This window comes from Aquarana catesbeiana, linkage group LG04 (assembly GCF_042186555.1).
Source record: "Aquarana catesbeiana isolate 2022-GZ linkage group LG04, ASM4218655v1, whole genome shotgun sequence".
NCBI classification, from domain to species: domain Eukaryota; kingdom Metazoa; phylum Chordata; class Amphibia; order Anura; family Ranidae; genus Aquarana; species Aquarana catesbeiana.
In genome coordinates, this window is record NC_133327.1 from 634,187,938 (window position 1) to 634,206,458 (window position 18,521).

At 41.1% G+C, this 18,521-nt stretch overlaps 1 protein-coding gene across 6 annotated transcripts in view; it reads left to right on the forward strand.

Annotated features, from left to right (window-relative positions):
- ESRRG (estrogen related receptor gamma) overlaps nt 1–18,521 on the forward strand; it is a 1,188,946-nt gene that overhangs the window by 974,887 nt on the left and 195,538 nt on the right. For all 6 annotated transcript variants that reach the window (XM_073628379.1, XM_073628374.1, XM_073628373.1 and 3 more), the window contains one exon: nt 13,378–13,793. In XM_073628379.1, the coding sequence (XP_073484480.1) occupies nt 13,391–13,793 (403 nt within the window). In that variant the 5' untranslated portion in view covers nt 13,378–13,390. The remainder of the gene's footprint in view (nt 1–13,377; nt 13,794–18,521) is intronic.

Sequence of the window (18,521 nt, forward strand, 5' to 3'; positions counted from 1 at the left end):
ATGATACCAGCAGCTATTTTGTCTTTTGACAAGGGGGCTCCATGTGTTCATAGATCACCCATGAAAAGTGAAAAAAAATAGCTATAATTATACAGCAAAATGAAAGTACAATATATGTAAAGGCAAAACCTTTTTTTTGTCATTGAGTAGAGTAGGGATGGGTAATCTCCCCCACCCCCCGTTTATTTTTTGCTCAATAAGAGCTTTACAGAGTTCCCAACTTGATCCAAAAGACAACAGGAAGTGAGAGAAGACCTCCCTAAAAGCCCAACATTAGGGGGAATTCCAGTCTTATACAGTTGCCATCAGAACATTGGGCCCTGATTGAAGACTTCCACTCAGTTCTTTCTCCCATGATAGCTCATAGGTTTTGGATTTTTTCTCACTTTTTTTCTTAGAGACAATGATTAACAGGGCAAAGAGGGGTGGATCTTCCCGGCAGGGACATAGACCACAATAAAAGCTTCACAGAGTTCCCCACTCTATTCAAAATGCAACAGGAAGCAAGAGATGATCTCCCTAAAGCCTAAAATAAGAGGAATTCCAGTCTTATACAGTTGCCACCAGAACATTGTGCCCCCGATTGAAGACTTCTCCTTGGGTCTTGCTTCCATGGTAGTTCAAAGATTTTGGATTTCTCCACACTTTATTTCTTAGTGACAATGATTACCTAGACAAAGAGGGGGTGAATTCTCCCAATAAGTGCTTGACAGGGTTCCCCACCCTATCCAAAATAGAAGAAGAACACTGAAAAGCGGTAAAGAAAAATAGTTGTGTATAACTGACAAACAGAAAGAAAAAATGAAGAACATTTTACTATGGTGAACTTAAAGGAGAAGTATAGCCAAAGCTTGTTTGGCTGTACTTCTCCTGTGGATGACAGGAGTACAGCTCGTTCTGCACTCCTATGACCCGTTTCCAGCAGACAGTGGGCTAAAGTCCATTTTCAGCTTACGTCAGAGAGCCGGCCCAAAAGATCGTGACCATATGGTAGGGATCCGCCTACATGCCTGGACTGGCACCTGGCTCGGCCTCTCAGCAAGCTGCTTAGAGCCTGAGCTGGCTGCTCCCGCCCCCTCCACAGCCTATCTCTCCAGTGACCACTGGAGGGGCAGAGCAGACATCAGTGACTGACAGTCACCAGCTCTTTGTTCAGGGAGCTCTGAGAACCGGGTGATCTGCAGTGTTTGATCGCTCGGTGCTCAGCCTTAGACCTGGTGGGGGGACAGATGCAGCATCAGACCGATGCTGCCTCCACCTAGGTGAGTATGATTAAAAAATAAAAACAATTGTTATACTTCTCTTTTAATCATAATCATTGTTGCATGCTGACTGAGCCACAATGTTAGGGTCTCAAGACTTTTTTTTTCCCTTGATGTCTACTTCCGGTGAATGGGCAATTCTATCAACTTAACAAGGCAAAGTCTTATTAAAAAAAACAAAGAGAATAAATGTTTTTGTGCACCTTGCTTGGGCTTAGCCAGTGCACCTTAATGCAGTGATGATATGTTAGGGGAAGACTTGTCAAAGCGTCAGTATTACAGTGATGGCGTAATGACACCCTGTCGCCATAAAGTAGTCCTGTTTCCCAAATCGCATGTTGCACCGATGATTTTTGACATAACACTTCATTCCGTCTCTTTCCTTTCGCTTTCCTCTTTCTTACACAAGACCAGCTGGTGCCCATTTTTCTACTAAGTGATTTGTGTTTTGGCCACTTTGCTAGAGTGCAAGTAATTGAAGCAGAAAACGTGGTCATTGTAAAGAAGCATTCAGGGGGAGGGGGGAACCAGCTCTGAAATGCTTTGCAGCACTGCTTGCAGGGCAGAATGTAACAAGATGAAAATATTGTAATTTTAACGGGGTTTAGGATCCAGCGCCTGGGCAAGATACACTGTCAGAAAGTCAAGACCACAAATATCTATTAAAGCAGAAACCTCAAGAAAAAAAAAAAGTTATGGTATTGTGCAGCACTATAGCTTCTCTGTAAGTTAAAGGGCTGGTAAACAGCGGCCTCATAATAAATAAATTGTGGATGACCTACGCCCTTCTAAATGCTCAATAGGGCAATGTGTAAGATGAATATTATATGAACTGGGCTGGATTAACTATTAAGCAAAATAAGCATGTGCTTAGGGCACCAATGGAAGGGGTTACACAAAGTTTTTTTCCCCTAGCTATTATGCTCTTAAAGGATAAGTGCACTTTTAAACAAGGTACACTTATCCTATTTGCCCATTTGCCCTAAGTTAACCAATTCCACCCTCTCCCTCCACTGAGATCCACCTACTGCATCCTCCATAGTTTATTTACATACCGCGCCACAAGCCCTTTCTCTTACTACAGCCCCATAGACTTCTATAGAGCTCATATACCTTGATCTTTCTTTCTTTCTTTTTTTTTTTTTTAATTATCATTTATCAAAAAGTGATTTCCCTGATCAAATTAAAGACCTCAGTCAGTTGATTGATTTTGTCCAATCTGCAAAATGAAAAAAAAATGAAAACATTTTTATTTAAAGGAGTTGTAAAGGTATTTTTTTTTTTTTTAAATAACAAACATGTTATACTTACCTTCACTGTGCAGCTCGTTTTGCACAGAGTGGCCCCGAACCTGGTCTTCTGGGGTCCCTCGGCGACTGTTTCAGCTCCTCCCCGCAAGGACTCACCACCTTAATGCGAGCTCCCTCGCATGGTGGTTAATTCTTGCGGGCGCGCTCCCGTGATACAGCTGGCGGCTATGGGCGCTCACTGTATAACTCGGCCTCACCCTCGGCGCGCCGCGTCATTAGATGTGATTGACAGCAGCACGAGCCAATGGCTGCGCTGCTTTTAATCCATCCACTGTAGCCAATCAGCTGCCAGGCTGAGCGGCGAAGAGGATGTCGGGAGCGAGCGCGGGACTTTCGAGGAGTCAGGTAAGTAAAATGGGGGGGCTGGGGGCGGCGGCATTGTTGGATGTTTTTTCACCTTAATGCATAGAGATGAAAAAACGTTTACCTTTACAGCCCCTTTAATATATTTTTGGGGTCTGGCCTGGGGCAGGCCTGGAGGAAAACTGGTTTATGAATTTTCAAACTTCTGTTTCACTTACAGCACTTATTCAGTCAGTTAAATAAGAAGTACAGCCAAACCTCGTTTGGCTGTACTTCTCCTGTGGATTACAGGAGTGCAGATCATTCTTCACTCCTGTGACCCGTTTTCATCAGACAACGGGCTGAGGCCCGCTGTTGGATGACGTTACAGAGCCAGTCCGGGCTCGGCAAAGCTCATGACCATATGCCTGGATCGGCACCTGGCTCAGCCTCTCAGCGAGGCACTGAGAGCCTGAGGCAGCTGCTCCTGCCCCCTTCACCGCCCAACGTTCTGGTCCCCATCTCTCTGCTCAGAGAACACTGAGACGCGAGCAATAAGCAGTGTTTGCTTGGTTCTTAGCCTTAGAGCTGGCAGGGGACAAATGCAGCATCGGACCAATGCTTCATCCACCTAGGTAAATATGATTAAAAAAAAAAAAATTATCATACCTCTCTTTGAGGCAAATGGATGGGGCCAAGAAGGGCACCTTTGCTGCATTGCGTTTAGGGCATCAGTTAGTTGTAAGTGGAAAATAACATCCATGAAAAAATATGCTATTAATAATACATGGTGGGAGGAATTCAATAAAGCTGCTCCACTTTTCTGGTTTTTACCCCTCTTGTTAATGTGTTGTGCCAAATTCATAAAGCGTCTGAAACACTTTTGTTTCTGAAAGAAACTTGTTTACTAAATTCCGGTAGTTCTAAAATGTGCCGCTTTTATAGTGTAGTGCAATGGATGTGCCAAATTCAAAATAAATTACTGACAGTTTGTATCTTATGAAAGTGGAGCTAATTAAGACCAACTCTCTTTTTTGATGTGCAGAGAGAGACCCTGACGCAGACAGATTTTGCTAAAGTGTCCTGCATGCGTTCTAAAAGTGACGCAGCGTACACCAAATTCAAGTGCAAGTTCTAGATGGGTACACAAATCTGGTGTGTGCCACTTTTAGAATAGACGTGAGTCACTTTTGCAAAATTTGTCTGTTCCAGTCTTTATGAATTTCTGGGAATGTTTTCATCATTGAGCACTGGAATGTTGTAAATTTTCGTACACCTTTACATTAATGATTTTGAGTGTTGGACTACGTTTCCCTTAATGGTTTTACAAATTTTAGTTGCCATCTGGTTTATGTAATGTTTTAATTTTTTTAAATAAAAAGTTTATTTAAGGACCATGTATTTTATGTTTTTTTATAGCACATAGCATGCAGTGTTTTATAGACTACATAGAACCATTTAACACAGTCTCTGCTCCTCAAGGATCTTACAGCATAATACCCCTCCCCTGCTTATACAACCTTTAGGGCCAACATTTTCATACATCAATTTTAAGCTGTGCTGATCTTTTTTGGGCTGTAGGAAACAGAACATCCAAAGGAAGCCAATGCAAAAAAGGGCAGAGCATGCAAAGACCATGCAGCTACCTTGCCTAATGGAATTATGGAAAATGCACAGTGTAGTATTTATCTATATCTGAGGCTTATCTAGAAGACATTAACCAGTTTCCTGAGAACCACAGCTGTGGTGCAAGTTTCTGATATACAGAAGTGTCAGAATTGATACATTAAAATGTATTAATAAATAAGTGCTGCTGGTGTGTTGCTAAAAAGTGCTGTGAAGGAAGCGGTGCTGATGCGTTATAAATGAGGCATCGTGCGGGAAAATTTTTTCTTTTAACTTTTTTGAAATGTCACAATCTGACATGTGCATGTCCTACTTTTTTCACTGTACAACATTGCAGCTCTTAAAGGACACTAGGAAAATTCCCTTGTCTATGCCTGCAACGGCCCTAGGTAATGCTTCCTGGATCAGCCCAATCACATATAGCGAGAATGGCCATCAAGCAGGTTTTGCATTCCCAAAAAGGTCAAATGCAGGTCAAATGCACCTGTCAGTCAATTGTGAATGATTTCAAAAGTGTATCAAACTGATGCCTAAAACCCGTCACCACAGGCCCTTTGTTCATTGAATGTATAGTTATCCTTTAAAGAAACTCAGGGGTTGATTTACCAAAGGCAAATGGACTGTGCACTTTGCAAAGTACAGTTGCACTCTGCAAGAGCAGTTGCTCCACAGCTTTCACTTGGCAAAGTATGCCCAATGACGTGCAAGGAAAATAAAAAAAGCAGCATTTTTGTTTGCATATAATTGGATGATGGAAGTCAGCAGAGCTTCTGCTCATGTACTAAGCTCTGGAGCGACTGCTATTGCAGAACGCAACTGTAAATCAATCCCTTATACTCATCTTGCCCATCCCACTCATCTTACCTTGGCTCTCCCACCATTCTATTTTCTGTGTAAGCTCTAACACATCCTTACAAACAAACAAACAAACAAACAAACCCCTCCTGAAATGCTCCAACAGTGCAGCCATCAGCAGATACTGTAAAAAAGCACACAGAGCTCTGCAGAAGGGGGTGCGTCCTCCAAAATGCGTCAGTCTGCCGATACCGTGATGCATGGGTCAGGCCACTTGACGCCACACTGGATCATGATTTAATTTGATACAACACATTAATTTTTTATCTTTTGGGAGTATGGATTTGCCTTTCTGTTTATTGTATTAATAAATCTTGTAGTAATGCACTAGGCATTTGCACCCTACGGTGTACTCTAACACCAATGGCGTCAGACGATGCTGCAGCTGAAGTTGGAGCTTTCACAGGGTTATTGGTGGTGCCCCCCTTATCTGGTTATGGTGTTCAGGCTTGGTGATTGACTGTTCCCCCTTAAGCAGAAGCACCGGGTATTTGTAGGGACTACAATGGAGCAGCAATGTTATCACCTAATCCAAAATTTATTTCAATGTTATAAACAATTACTCAAAATGTAAGCTCACTGAAAATACAGTTGAGTTTCCTTTAGGTGAAAGAAAAAACTTCTGGGTGCTTGGATTTTTTATTTTAACTTAGGGATGGTCGGTATTGTTCTGACCCTTTGCTAAAGTTACAATACAAACTATACACACTTCATAAATTTTATTTACTCTTATGCCCCGTACACACGATCGGACCTTCCGACAACAAAACCGTGGATTTTTGTTCGAAGGTTGTTGGCTCCAACTTGTCTTGCATACACACGGTCACACAAATGTTAACCAACAATTACGAACGAGCCATTAAAAAGGAAGCTCAATAGTCATGTGATATCTCCATTACGAGCGCTAGTTTTACAAGACCGAGCGCTTCCGGCTCGTACTTGATTCCGAGCATGCGTGAAATTTTGTGCGACGGACTTGTGTACACAGGATCAGAAAGTCTGACAACAAAGTCTAGTTGGCGGAAAATTTGAGAACCTGCTAGCCAGCATTTATTGGCGGAAAGTCCGACAACAAATGTTCGATGGAGCATACACACGGTCGGACTTTCAGCCAACAAGCTCACATCCAACATTTCCTGTCGGCAAGTCCGATCGTGTGTACGCGGCATTAGTGGCTGTACAATTTTCTTTTTTAAATCCTCTTCAAACTGGTTCACAGCGCATTACAAACGCATCTAATAACTATCCACACTTCGGAGTTTTACAAAAAGCGCATCAAAACCCTTAGGTGATTATAGACCCTTTGTTAACCTCAATCTCTTGCAATCACGATAATGTGAATTTCTGTCATAGTAACACAAAGCAAGGTTCACTTTTTTTTTTTTTGCTAATAAAACACAGATAAAGTCATCATCTTGAAAACGGTTTCGTTCTGACAAAAACGAGCTCTTTGAAATAAAGCCGTATTCGCTGTATTCCTGGCTTGACTTAATGTGGATTTTACTGCCTTCAATTTTAGATTGAAGAAGGGGCCAGGATAAAACCCACTGTGTGACAGTTGAATTTATAGATAATTTTGAATATTTCTGTCCTTTAATAATAAAAATCTGAGATTTTTTCTTTCTTTGAGTGAGAGAGGAATGTGAATTAGCCCTGATGTTAGCAGCTTAGTATAATGGAATGATGTCTGCAGTGTCTTTAGTGTAATGAACTCCTCTGTAATTAGCAGGTCACCCCCCCCTCTTCATTCCCACCACCCCCTCGTCGGAGCTTATTTCCGCCACGACTCCAAATAGAGCGCGGCATAACAATGGCTGTCCTGCAGCTGATGTTCAAACAACTTTCATCTGCAAGGCAGAATTAGTGAAATCGGGTCAAAATGAGACTTCTTTTCCTGGCTATCAGTAGAGAAAAAAACGTTTTTTTCCCCCCCTTAATTTACATAGCCAAGTGCAAATGTTCTGCCATCTGACAGATGCTAAAAGCACTGTAGGACACGACGATTAAAGTAAATATGGGCATTATTTGCAGAAGCCTTGGATAGACGTAAAAGTTAAGGAAGCATATGTAAATCGAATCGTTCTTTTTTTCCATTTAAAAGCCATCGCATTTTTATGCTGATTTACCCTATTGTAGAACTTTTAGGGTTCAAACCCTGGAGGCATAAAACCTTTAGTACCCCAAAGTCAACTTGCACTGCTAATTAAACCTTTTTTTTAAAAACGGAGCTCCAAGCAAACAGCTAAATACAGGCATACCCCACTTTTAAGTACACAATGGGGTTTATTTACTAAAGCTGGAAAGTGCAAAATCAGGCTCACTTCTGCATAGAAACCAATGAGCTTCTAACCCCAGCTTGTTCAATTAAGCTTTGATAATAAAACCTGGAAGCTCATTGGTTTCTATGCAGAAGTGAGCCTGATTTTGCACTTTCCAGCTTTAGTAAAAAAAACCCCATTGTGTACTTAAAAGTGGGGTATGCCTGTACAAGAATAATATATTTATATATATGGAAGCTGTTTGGTGGCCTATGATTTTGTATATCTGTCTATTCAGTCCTGAGAATTATGCAGCTCTGCCACACAGCACAGCCCCGTCCGGCAGGGCAGGACACCTGATTTGTCTCTGTTGCAGTTAGGTAACATTTATAGATCTTGTCCCTCCCCTAGTCCGTGACTTCACAGTGAAAAGAGAAGCAGCACACTATTGAGCTCTCTGTCACTTTGCTCTCTCTTTCTATCAGGAGGTCCCCTAGCACCGCAACCCACTTAACTGGCTCTTTGTACTGCTTCTCCTTCTCCCTGTCTGACCTCTGCTGTATGGATTGCAAGAGGTTAATACCGGGTCAAATTCAGGTACTTACACTGTTTGCGTTAAAAAAATACGTTTAGTACCCATTTGCGCAGTGTGTTAGTGCGTGTTGTGTCGCCCAATAACATTGAAGTTGATGGGCTCCCAAAGCACCAAAACCAAAATTAGATGTGTCACAAACATTTCCCTTCAACTATCAACGCAATTTCTCTGCTCTGGGTTATTGGGGACAATTTAGTAAAACTAGTTGCACTCAGAATATGGTGCAGCTGTGCATAGTAACCAATCAACCTCTAACTTCAGCTTGATCAATTAAGCTTTGACATTGAAATCTAGAAGCTGATTCATTACTATGCACAACTGTACCAGATTCTGTTGTGCACCAGTTTTAGTAAATCTCCCCCAATGTATAGGGGAGCTGTTCAAACTTGTGCATTACCACAATCTATAGATGTTAATTTCCAACAACAAAACCGTGGGTTTTTTTCCGAAGGATGTTGACTCAAACTCGTCTTACATACACACGGTCACACAAATGTTGGCCCAAAATTCCGAACGTGAGAACGTGGTGACGTACAAGATGTATGACGAGCCCAAAAAAGGAAGTTCAATAGCCAGCGCGGCTCCTTCTGCTTGATTCCGAGCAAGCGTGAACTTTTGTGTGACGGACTTGTGTACACACGATCGGACTTTCCGACAACAAGTTTTGTTGGCGGAAAATTTGAGAACCTTCTCTCAAACATTTGTGGGCGGAAATTCCGACAGTAAATGTTCGATGGAGCAGACACACGGTCGGACTCTCTGACAACAAGCTCACATCCAACATTTGTTGTCGGAATATCCAATCGTTTGTACAGGGCATTAGGGTTTTTGAGTTTTTAATTTTTCCTCTATACTTGCCAATCCTGGCATAGGGTAGAAGACTGTGATGCTATCTAGATATGCCATTGTGAGGTTTTTTTTCTAATTGGTTGTTCTTCATTTTTTTGGTAAATGTATAAAAATTGTAAATGTGTGGGAAAATAAGCCATCTCTACCATACCCAGTGGAAACTTTTGCCTTTGGAAAAACTGGTCACCTTGTAGTTGGAATTTCCTGTAGCTTACTTACAATATATCTTAGTCTCTAAGAAATGTGTATCCTTAGTGAATGTGTCTATTTACATGTGAGAGGGGTGAAAAGATTTTGTTACTCAGACATGTAATCTCCAGTTCATTCTAGATACTGTACGTCCAATGGCCAACCTTCGACTAACGAAAGACCATAGAAATTGTCTGCAAGTAGTGCATTCCTCTTGCATTTGTCCAGTGTATGGTAGAGGGGATAAAAGGAATTTTTCAACCTATCAAGGAGTTTTAGTGTTACATTTAAATCTGCGAGCAGATGCCTTTCTCTAAGGCATGGCAGAGTACAAAATAGCCATGCAAGACATATTTGTCAAATATTCTTGCGCAGAGGTAACAATTTAAATCCAATTTAAATCCAAATCCAATCCATCAACACAAAAGGTGTGCAAAGTCTTAGGCTTTGTTTTCTTTAGAAATTAGACACAACATGAATAGAAAAGCTTGATCTTCTGCCAGCATGCTGTAGAGAAAGCTGGCTGCAATGAGCACAATGCTTCCACACATAGGGATCAAGGGTCCTTCTCTACAGCATTCTGGCAGGGGATAGTCTTTTCTTATTCTGGCTGTGGCTGTTTTCTGAAAAAAAAACTGTAATGCCGCGTACACACGATCGGACTTCTCGTCGGAAAAATATATGACGGCTTTTCCGACGGGATTGCACCCGAGTTTGCCTTGCATACAAACGGTCACGCAAAAGTTCGCTGAACTTACGATCGTCAAGAATGTGGTGACGCACAACACTATGACGAGCTGAGAAAATGAAGTTCAATGCTGTTCATGTTCAATCGTATAGGAACTTTTCCCTACCGAAAAATTAAGAAATTGGCTGAAATTCGGCCAGCAAAAGTCCGATGGAGCATACGCACGGTCGCATTTTCCGACGAAAAACTCTCATCGGTCTTTTGCGGGCCGAAATTCCGATCGTGTGTACGTGGCATTATACTTTTCACACCTTTTCTTTTGATGCACTTAGCATGTTTTAGCCGACAAACTGAACTGTATCCGTGCAGACATGTGTCCCAATAGAGATCTATGGGAGTGCTGACATGGAATACCTGTGCATCCCATGCCTGCAAGACATGACCCTGAGTGGGGCATGCAAGTAATTGTCCCGTGTGAATAGGGTCTAATTATTTTGTCATGTAATTTTGGATGTATGCCTGTTGGCATGTGTTTTGCAGTACGGATTTGTGCAATAAAAATTTCTGGAAAAAAAAAGAAAAAAAAAAAAAAAAAAAAAGGTCAAATGCAGATATATCAGCAGAGTTCACCAAATGAGTGGTAAAATAGCTATAAAAAGGATCTTTCCATTTCCTGCTTTTAAGCACCCAAGAATTTAACCGTTATAAAAAACCTTACTCTAATGCCGTGTACACACGATCGGACTTTCCGACAACAAAACCGTGGATTTTTGTTCGAAGGATGTTGGCTCCAACTTGTCTTGCATACACACGGTCACACAAATGTTGGCCAACAATTAGGAATGTAGTGACATACAAGACGTACGTGATATCTCCATTACGAACGCTAGTTTTACAAAACCGAGCGCTTCCGGCTCGTACTTGATTCCGAGCATGCATGGACTTTTGTCCAATGGACTTGTGTACACACGATCGGAAAGTCCAACAACAACAAACATTTGTTGGCGGAAGATTTGAGAACCTGCTAGCCAACATTTGTTGGCGGAAAGTCCGACAACAAATGTTCAATGGAGCATACACACGGTCGGACTTTCCACCAACAAGCTCACATCCAACATTTGTTGTCGGAAAATCCGATCGTGTGTACGGGGCATTAGTAACTGAGGCTAGATAGGCACTGTGGGGGAGATTTACTAAAACTGGAGAGCTCAAAATCTGGTGCAGCTGTGCATGGTAGCCAATCAGCTTCCAGGATATTATGTCAAAGCCTAATTGAACAAGCTGAAGTTAGAATCTGTTTGGCCACCGTGCACAGCTGCACCAGATTTTGCACTCTCAAGTTTTAGTCAATCAACCCCCGTATGCTATCTGATGGAGAGAAAACATAAGCAGTAACTGGACAAGAAAGAGGAAGCACTTGGCATTGTTAATGAGGAGCCTGCAATATCTGGTGAAAGCCCAGTTGCGAGGGATGAATCTGAATGAATGTTTTAATCATGGCTGCATAAAATTCACTGCCGGGGAGAGAGAGAGTAAAAAGGGAGCGTATTTTAGTACCCTAATAACTCCTAACTGTAGCCTAAGATCATAATGTATGTGAGAGCAGTCCAGTAATTATAAGGTAATAAGTGGTTTTGTAAGTGCTCTAAATTAAAAGGAATTCACAGAGCTGCTGTAAGTCAGAGCTAGACCACTTTCTTTCATATGTTGGCCTAAGACATGACTGTAAGGAAAGGCAAGCCACTTCTAGGGCGCTAATTAGTGTTAACGGATAAAGGTTGGAGAGTAACAAAAAAAAGAAGTCACATATTGAGTTTCTGTATTTCTTAAAAAGGTTGCTTTAAGTATCAAATAGTCTTGCCTTGCAGTACTGGTGTCTTAGATTGTGTGTTCTTCTTATGTTATGTAGGTTTGGATGTGTAAATGAATAGGCCTCTGACCACTTTAGCACTAGTGTACACCAGAAATTCCTTAGGGGAGCAACGACTGATGTAAATAGTTCTTTGTAAAATTTCACTCTGGTTTTGATCAGCATTTGTGAACTTTAAAGGACAACTTCACTTTTGGTAGAGTTTATCCTTATGAGGTCTGCCTGGCTCTGCATTGTCTTTGCAGCTAAAACTACTAGCTAAGTTCATATGTTCCTACTTTTTTCCAGTGGTTGGTCTGTGATCATGGCAGTCCATGGTTATCCGGAGGGGTACAGACCAAAGCAAAGGAATAAACGTCACAAGCGGCATACATATGTAATGGACCCTACACAGGAGTTTTCGATGCAAAGACTTTGTGGTGGTGGACAGAGCCACACAGTGGCGAACTCCCGAGCGGGGATAAAAATAAGTATTTTACCACTTGGGCTTCACTGAGGGGGGTGTAAGAAACATTGGAGGATGACAACTAAAAGTGGAGTTGTCCTTTAAATTTATATTTCTAGATCTGATTTTTCACTACAAAGCCGGGCTTTTGTGGGTTATTAGAGATTGTAAGCCATTGCCCAAGATAAGTTGAAATCAACAGTTGATAAATGATTTTTAGTTATTTCAAACTCTAGGAAGATGGGGAGAGGGTGTATCTTTAAGACTACAGGCAGGTCCCAGAGAAGAAAAAAAGGGTGAACTCTGACCACCCTACCATGGTTCTTCTTTCCTACTTAGCATGGTCAGGAAAGAACATGAAACCCTTACTTCTTAAAGGGATTGGCAGGATCGCCAGGCATTTTGTGTGCTTTACACTTTTTCTATAGATAAAGGGAACCAAAATGTTTAAAGTAAGAGACAGAGAAATGAAGTCTCTAACTTTTAAATCTGAGGTTTTCAGACACTTTGAATGTATAAAATAGCTAAGAAAAATTCAAATGGGTGGCCACTTACAAACTTTAAGGCAACAAGGATAAAATAATTTCACACAAGCACAATTTGGAAAATGTACCTACAATAATGTCTAAATCATATTTTGTAATGATCTATTCCTATGTTAACTGGTTTCTGATCAATTATTTTCCTATATCATCATACTAAAGGAAAAAAATGTCATGCCTTCATATCCCTATTGAAGAATGTGATGCAATAATGACTGAGATGGACCAAAATAACATAATCAATTGCAAGGAATCTGAATTTACATGTTTTCATTCAATCATTTTTGCAGTTTCTTTTTTTTTTTTGGTTAAGCCTCCAGCACTGCAATGTGTGTTCTTGCATGTACAGTTTTGCGATTGACAAGCAGCCTTACCTTTGGGAAAGGGGATTTGTGCTTTTTAAAGTTTTTGTTTACCGTCTGTCTGTAACATTGCTAAATCTCTGTCATGGCCTTATGCTGATTACCTTCATGTACAACAAGAGTTATTGACTGATGGATGAATGATGTGCAGTCTTTAGCCCCTACAGAGCAATCTTAAAGAAAAGGAAGCTTGCTTTTTATTAAACGGAGTCTTCTCTTTTCTCTCCCCCTTATTACCATGCAGGCTTCTCTGCAGAATGTCAAGCAAAGATCGACACATTGATTCCAGCTGCTCGTCATACATCAAGACGGAACCCTCAAGTCCAGCTTCCCTGACGGACAGTATCAACCACCACAGCCCAGGTGGCTCCTCCGACGCCAGCGGAAGCTACAGTTCCACCATGAACGGGCACCAGAATGGACTGGACTCACCACCCTTGTACCCTTCGGCTACAGGCCTTGGTGGCAATGGGCCAGTCAGGAAACGTTATGATGACTGCTCCAGCACCATCGCCGAAGATTCACAGACCAAATGTGAATACATGCTCAATGCAATGCCCAAAAGACTGTGTCTAGTGTGTGGAGACATAGCATCAGGCTACCATTATGGGGTGGCTTCATGTGAGGCCTGTAAGGCTTTTTTCAAAAGGACAATTCAAGGTTGGTGCTTTATTTTTTATCAGACAATATTTATACCCAAATCAAAACATTGTTATGCTATTATCAGTTTTTAAAACTGAATTCCTTACATCAATTAAATGTACTAAAGCTGGCCATAAAGACTTAAGGTTCTGATGGCCCATTGTTATAAGGTTTGTCACCAGAGACCTTTGTCAAGTAAATAGTTCAAGGTGCTAGGTGTACAGTGCAGTCACCTATTGCACCCAGACAGATACCTGATCAATACAAGGTGGATGCTGATTGGGTACTGCCGGTACTAGATTTGCTCTGTGGATATTTTATTGATTAAGCCTGCAAGAGTGTTATAAAGAAGCCAGTCTTAAAATAGCTGTTTAGTTAGATCATATAGGACACAGATATTACAATTATTGTTGGTATGGTTGAGTTTCCAAACAAAAGCATACTGTGTATGGTCTACTGTAGTCAAATGCCAGAAAAGTACTAGTACCCAGATACATTTTTAACACCTATTCATATGTCCATATACCTTTTGAGGTGGGAAAGAGGGACTTATTTTAGCCCAAGGTATGCAGGTAAAAGGCAAATCCTTGCCAAGACTCTGTTAAGAGGTCCATGAAGATTTAATGCCCCCAAAAATATTAGTTAAATCCACTGAGCCTTTTTTACACTACTTTTCCTTTTTATTGCCTTTTCAGAATAATAAAGGCAATAATTTAGAAGGTTGAATGATTGATTTTGTGTAGTACATTTGGCAGTTATTTTAAATGGTACATCCAGCTAACACACAGACATAAGGATCTGGTTCCAAAAGCAGGACAGTTCTTCCAAAGAAGGGTCAGTTAGGAGCCATGTTTCAAGCATATTTTGTCTTCTGTGTCCGACTGGATATTAACGTGAACTTGTGGTTAGGTTATGAACATTCACATTTGTGCATATTCTTAACCATTCTTCTTCTATGCAGTAAGTGAGCTTTAAAACAAGCTCATACTGACACCTGTAGCTGCAGACATTGTGGAGCAAATCAACTACAAATTTCACAATAGAGGTACTGAAATCACAGACCCCCCCCCCCCCCCCACACACACACACACACTTTCACCTTAATTCCTCAGGCAGCAGGTGTTCTAAACTATTACAAACGTGATTGTGATCTTTGAGAATGAATTACTCCACAGGTACACTTTAAAAGGCCATTGCCCTCCTCCCACCACTAACACCACCACCAAAAATGTTAATTTTTAATTTACTTCTTGGTTCAAAGTGACCTCCTGAATATTTCACTGTTTCTTTCTGCATTGAAGGAAGGCATTCAGAGACACATGTCACATGCACTCTTTCCACAGTCAATATATGGATTGTAGAGGATAGAAGCTCTGAAGGAAAACAGTTTCAAATGTATTCAGTAAGGTGCAGATTGCAGATTGCAATTAATATGTGCAAAGTGTTGTAATACAAAGCAGCATACCATAGTCAGATCAGCTAAGCCTAAGAGAGGACTTGCATTCTGTTTGAGTGGGCTACTGCACTTTTGCATCATTGTTGCTCTTTACACTGTGTTACGAAATACGTTCAAATTAGTGTGTGTAAAGGCTTACATTAGTATGTGACTATTGCAACCATAATTGCTGACATTTACAGAAAAACTATAGGCACAACTTTTTTTTCATTTTCTATAGAGTAATGGAGGGTTTAAACCACAGTCATTTTTTTGTTTTGTTTTTTTTTTTGTCCCCATCTGTGTCCTATTGCGAGGATTCCCCTTCACTTCCTGTCCCACAGCCAGATAGGAAGTGAGAGGAAATTTCTGCAAATTGGAGGAATTCCTTGGTCACCAGAACTAGTGTCCCTATTGGAAGATTTCCCCTTTGGGATTTTCTTATCCCCTTAACAGGGGCACAGACAGCAAAAAAAAAAAACTCAACAAGTGCTCTAATCCATCTCCACTAAAAAAAAAAGAAGGTTTTTAGTTATACTTTAAAGTGAAACTGCAGACAGCAGTACATATATGTGGACTGTCCTACCTGCCAAAAGCTTTTTAATTCTATTTAGTCAGTGTTGTGATTAGGACTCCCTTGCCAGGCAGTTCAGTCATGTCCCTGGTCTCCACTGCAGTTGAAGTAAACCTATTATAAGAAACACTTCTAGGCTGCTGCTGCTAAGTATTCCCTTTGTGGTTGAAACGCTGATCTTGTTTCTTTAAAACTTTCAGTCACTGGCCCAGAACAAATCTATAGATCAGGAATCTCCAAATCGAAATGTTTGTTCTGGGTCCATGACCTAGACATTACTAAATCTAGTTGGTCACCATAACACCATAACAGCCAAGCAGCCAGCATATTACAATGAAAGCCTCTGTATTTTTCTTATTTTGTTTAAAGCATCAAAATTTGGTTAAGGTTCAACCCCATCCTGCTAAGTGGACAATCATTGAGTTTCACCACACTAAGGAGGTCATCACTCTGACCACTTTAATGTCCCCTCCTGTCAACAAGATTGACAGCAAATCTCATTCTCTCTCAGTCTAAGGAATTCAGGAAGAGGAGTTCTGTGAGCCCAGGTTCCCAATGGGCATGGCATTGACAGCCTGGGCTCACAGGAAGTGGGTTGGATAATGCTGGCAATCATTCAATCTAGAAGAGGAGTGGTGGCTGGGACCAGGAGCTGTAAGTCTGTAGAAGACAGTGCCAGAGAAGAGGTAAGTATTGCAGCAAAAGCTTATTTTTTAATACTATTCATGGGGACAGTGGATATGAAAAAATATATTTCTGCTTTAATTATATAGGTCCAGTTGAACTTTCAGTTTAAATTAACTAAACACATTCCAGTTGCATCAAAACAGTTTGTTTTCTGAAGAAAGCAACCACAGCCTGAGTACAAAAGCCTGTGCCCTGCCAAAATGCTACAGAGCGGAATGCTTGCTCTTTTGTGTAAAAGCAATGATCTCTCTGCTGAGGTCCAACATGCCCCCTGCTGAGTCAGACCTCTAGCTCTGCAGTCAGCAAAGCTCATGCTCCCTGCTGATTGGAGAGTTTTAGTTCTGACTCAAAAGGGGCCTTGTTAGACGTTTGCAGAGAGACTACTGCTTTCACACAGAAAACAAGGGTGCCACTATGCAGAACACTACTAAGGGACAGGCGTTTGTACTCAGGTGTGGCTGATTTCTAATTAAAATGTAAGACTTTGCACACCTTTTGTTTTCATGCATCAGGAATGTATTTAGCTGACTTATAACTGAAAGCCCAGTTGAGCTTTAAAGTGGTTGTAAAGCTTTTTTTTTTTGGATTAAAATAACAAACATGTCTATACTTACCTGCTCTGTGCAATGCTTTTGCACAGAGCAGCACTGATCCTCTTCTTCTGGGATCCCCTGCTGGCGCTCCAGGTTATTCCTCTTCATCAGGTGCCCCCACAGAAATCCGGTTTCCATGGGGGGCACCACTGCAGGAATGCTTCCAAGTCCTGCTGCTGCATTTATTGACACAGAAAGCAGAATTCAACCCCTCCCCCCTCTCCCATGTCACAGGATTTGATTGACAGCAGTGGGAGCCAATGGCTCTTGCTGCTACCCATCTGGCCAATGAGGAGAGAGACAGTGGCTGGAGCCGCTGCGCTCATGCACATCGCTGGATCGGATCAGGCTCAGATAAGAAGGGGGCTGGAGGGGGAGTACTGTAGCACAAAAGGTTTTTCACCTTAGTGCATAGATTGCATTAAGGTGAAAAAGCTTAAGGCTTTACAACCACTTTAATAAAAAGTGCAAAGCGGTAAATCTGACCATAAGAGTTGCCTGTTCCACTTGTTGATAGTAATAACACTTCATACATTTGCCCCTTTATGGCCACAGAGGGGTTAATGGGGATGCAAGAAGCCAATTTTAGATGCTTGAGCCATGAGCAAATATACTGTATGTACACTTCAGTAATAAATCCCCTTCTTATTGTACAAACTTACCTGGGCATTCCAACACGTGCAGTTCTCTAATCTTTTTTCATTAACTCATCATTTACGTATTAACCGCCGCAGCAATACACAGCAATCTGTGGAAACGTCTAGTGTACACTCAGGTTTTCTTACATAACACCATTAGAATGCAAAATGGGCCGATAGCTGTATTTAAATGATGATAAGTACATTTCCAGATAGAAGATAAACCACTTAATGGACTCTCCACGCGACTAGATTGGCTTCAGCTTATACGTTTGTTTACAGGCACCTGCCCTGGGTCAGCGGCAAACCTGTGCCACTTTTCCATTAGAATGGAGAGTAAATAGGACAGATCTTTGCGGCTTTTATGCCTTGTGATAACATTTTACTTTTTATCCAAAGTTACGATAAGAGCTGTTATTAACTACACGTGGCGTCATACCACTAGCGGTTTATCTTCCCGTCCTTCACCTTAGCCTTTTATTCCTAATGCCAACCTGAAGATTAGTGTTACGGTTCTGCCAATAAGTAAGAGTTCCTCTTTCTGAACTTTTTTTTTTTCTTAAGATTGTAAACAAACTAAAGCACTGTGATACATTTTATTATTCTTCATTAAAAATTAAATATTCATTTAAACTCCATTAGATGGAAATGTCAAGTAAAAGCAAAAAAGAGATCAATGCACTTATATAACAACTCTTTAATTTTATGTTTCCATTCAAATTGCTTCTCAGTGAACTTATAAGGTGATTTTCCAGAAATATTTGCCCAGCCCACATGGTGGCTGCCATCTTTTGCTACTGTTTAGATGGGGAAAGTCAA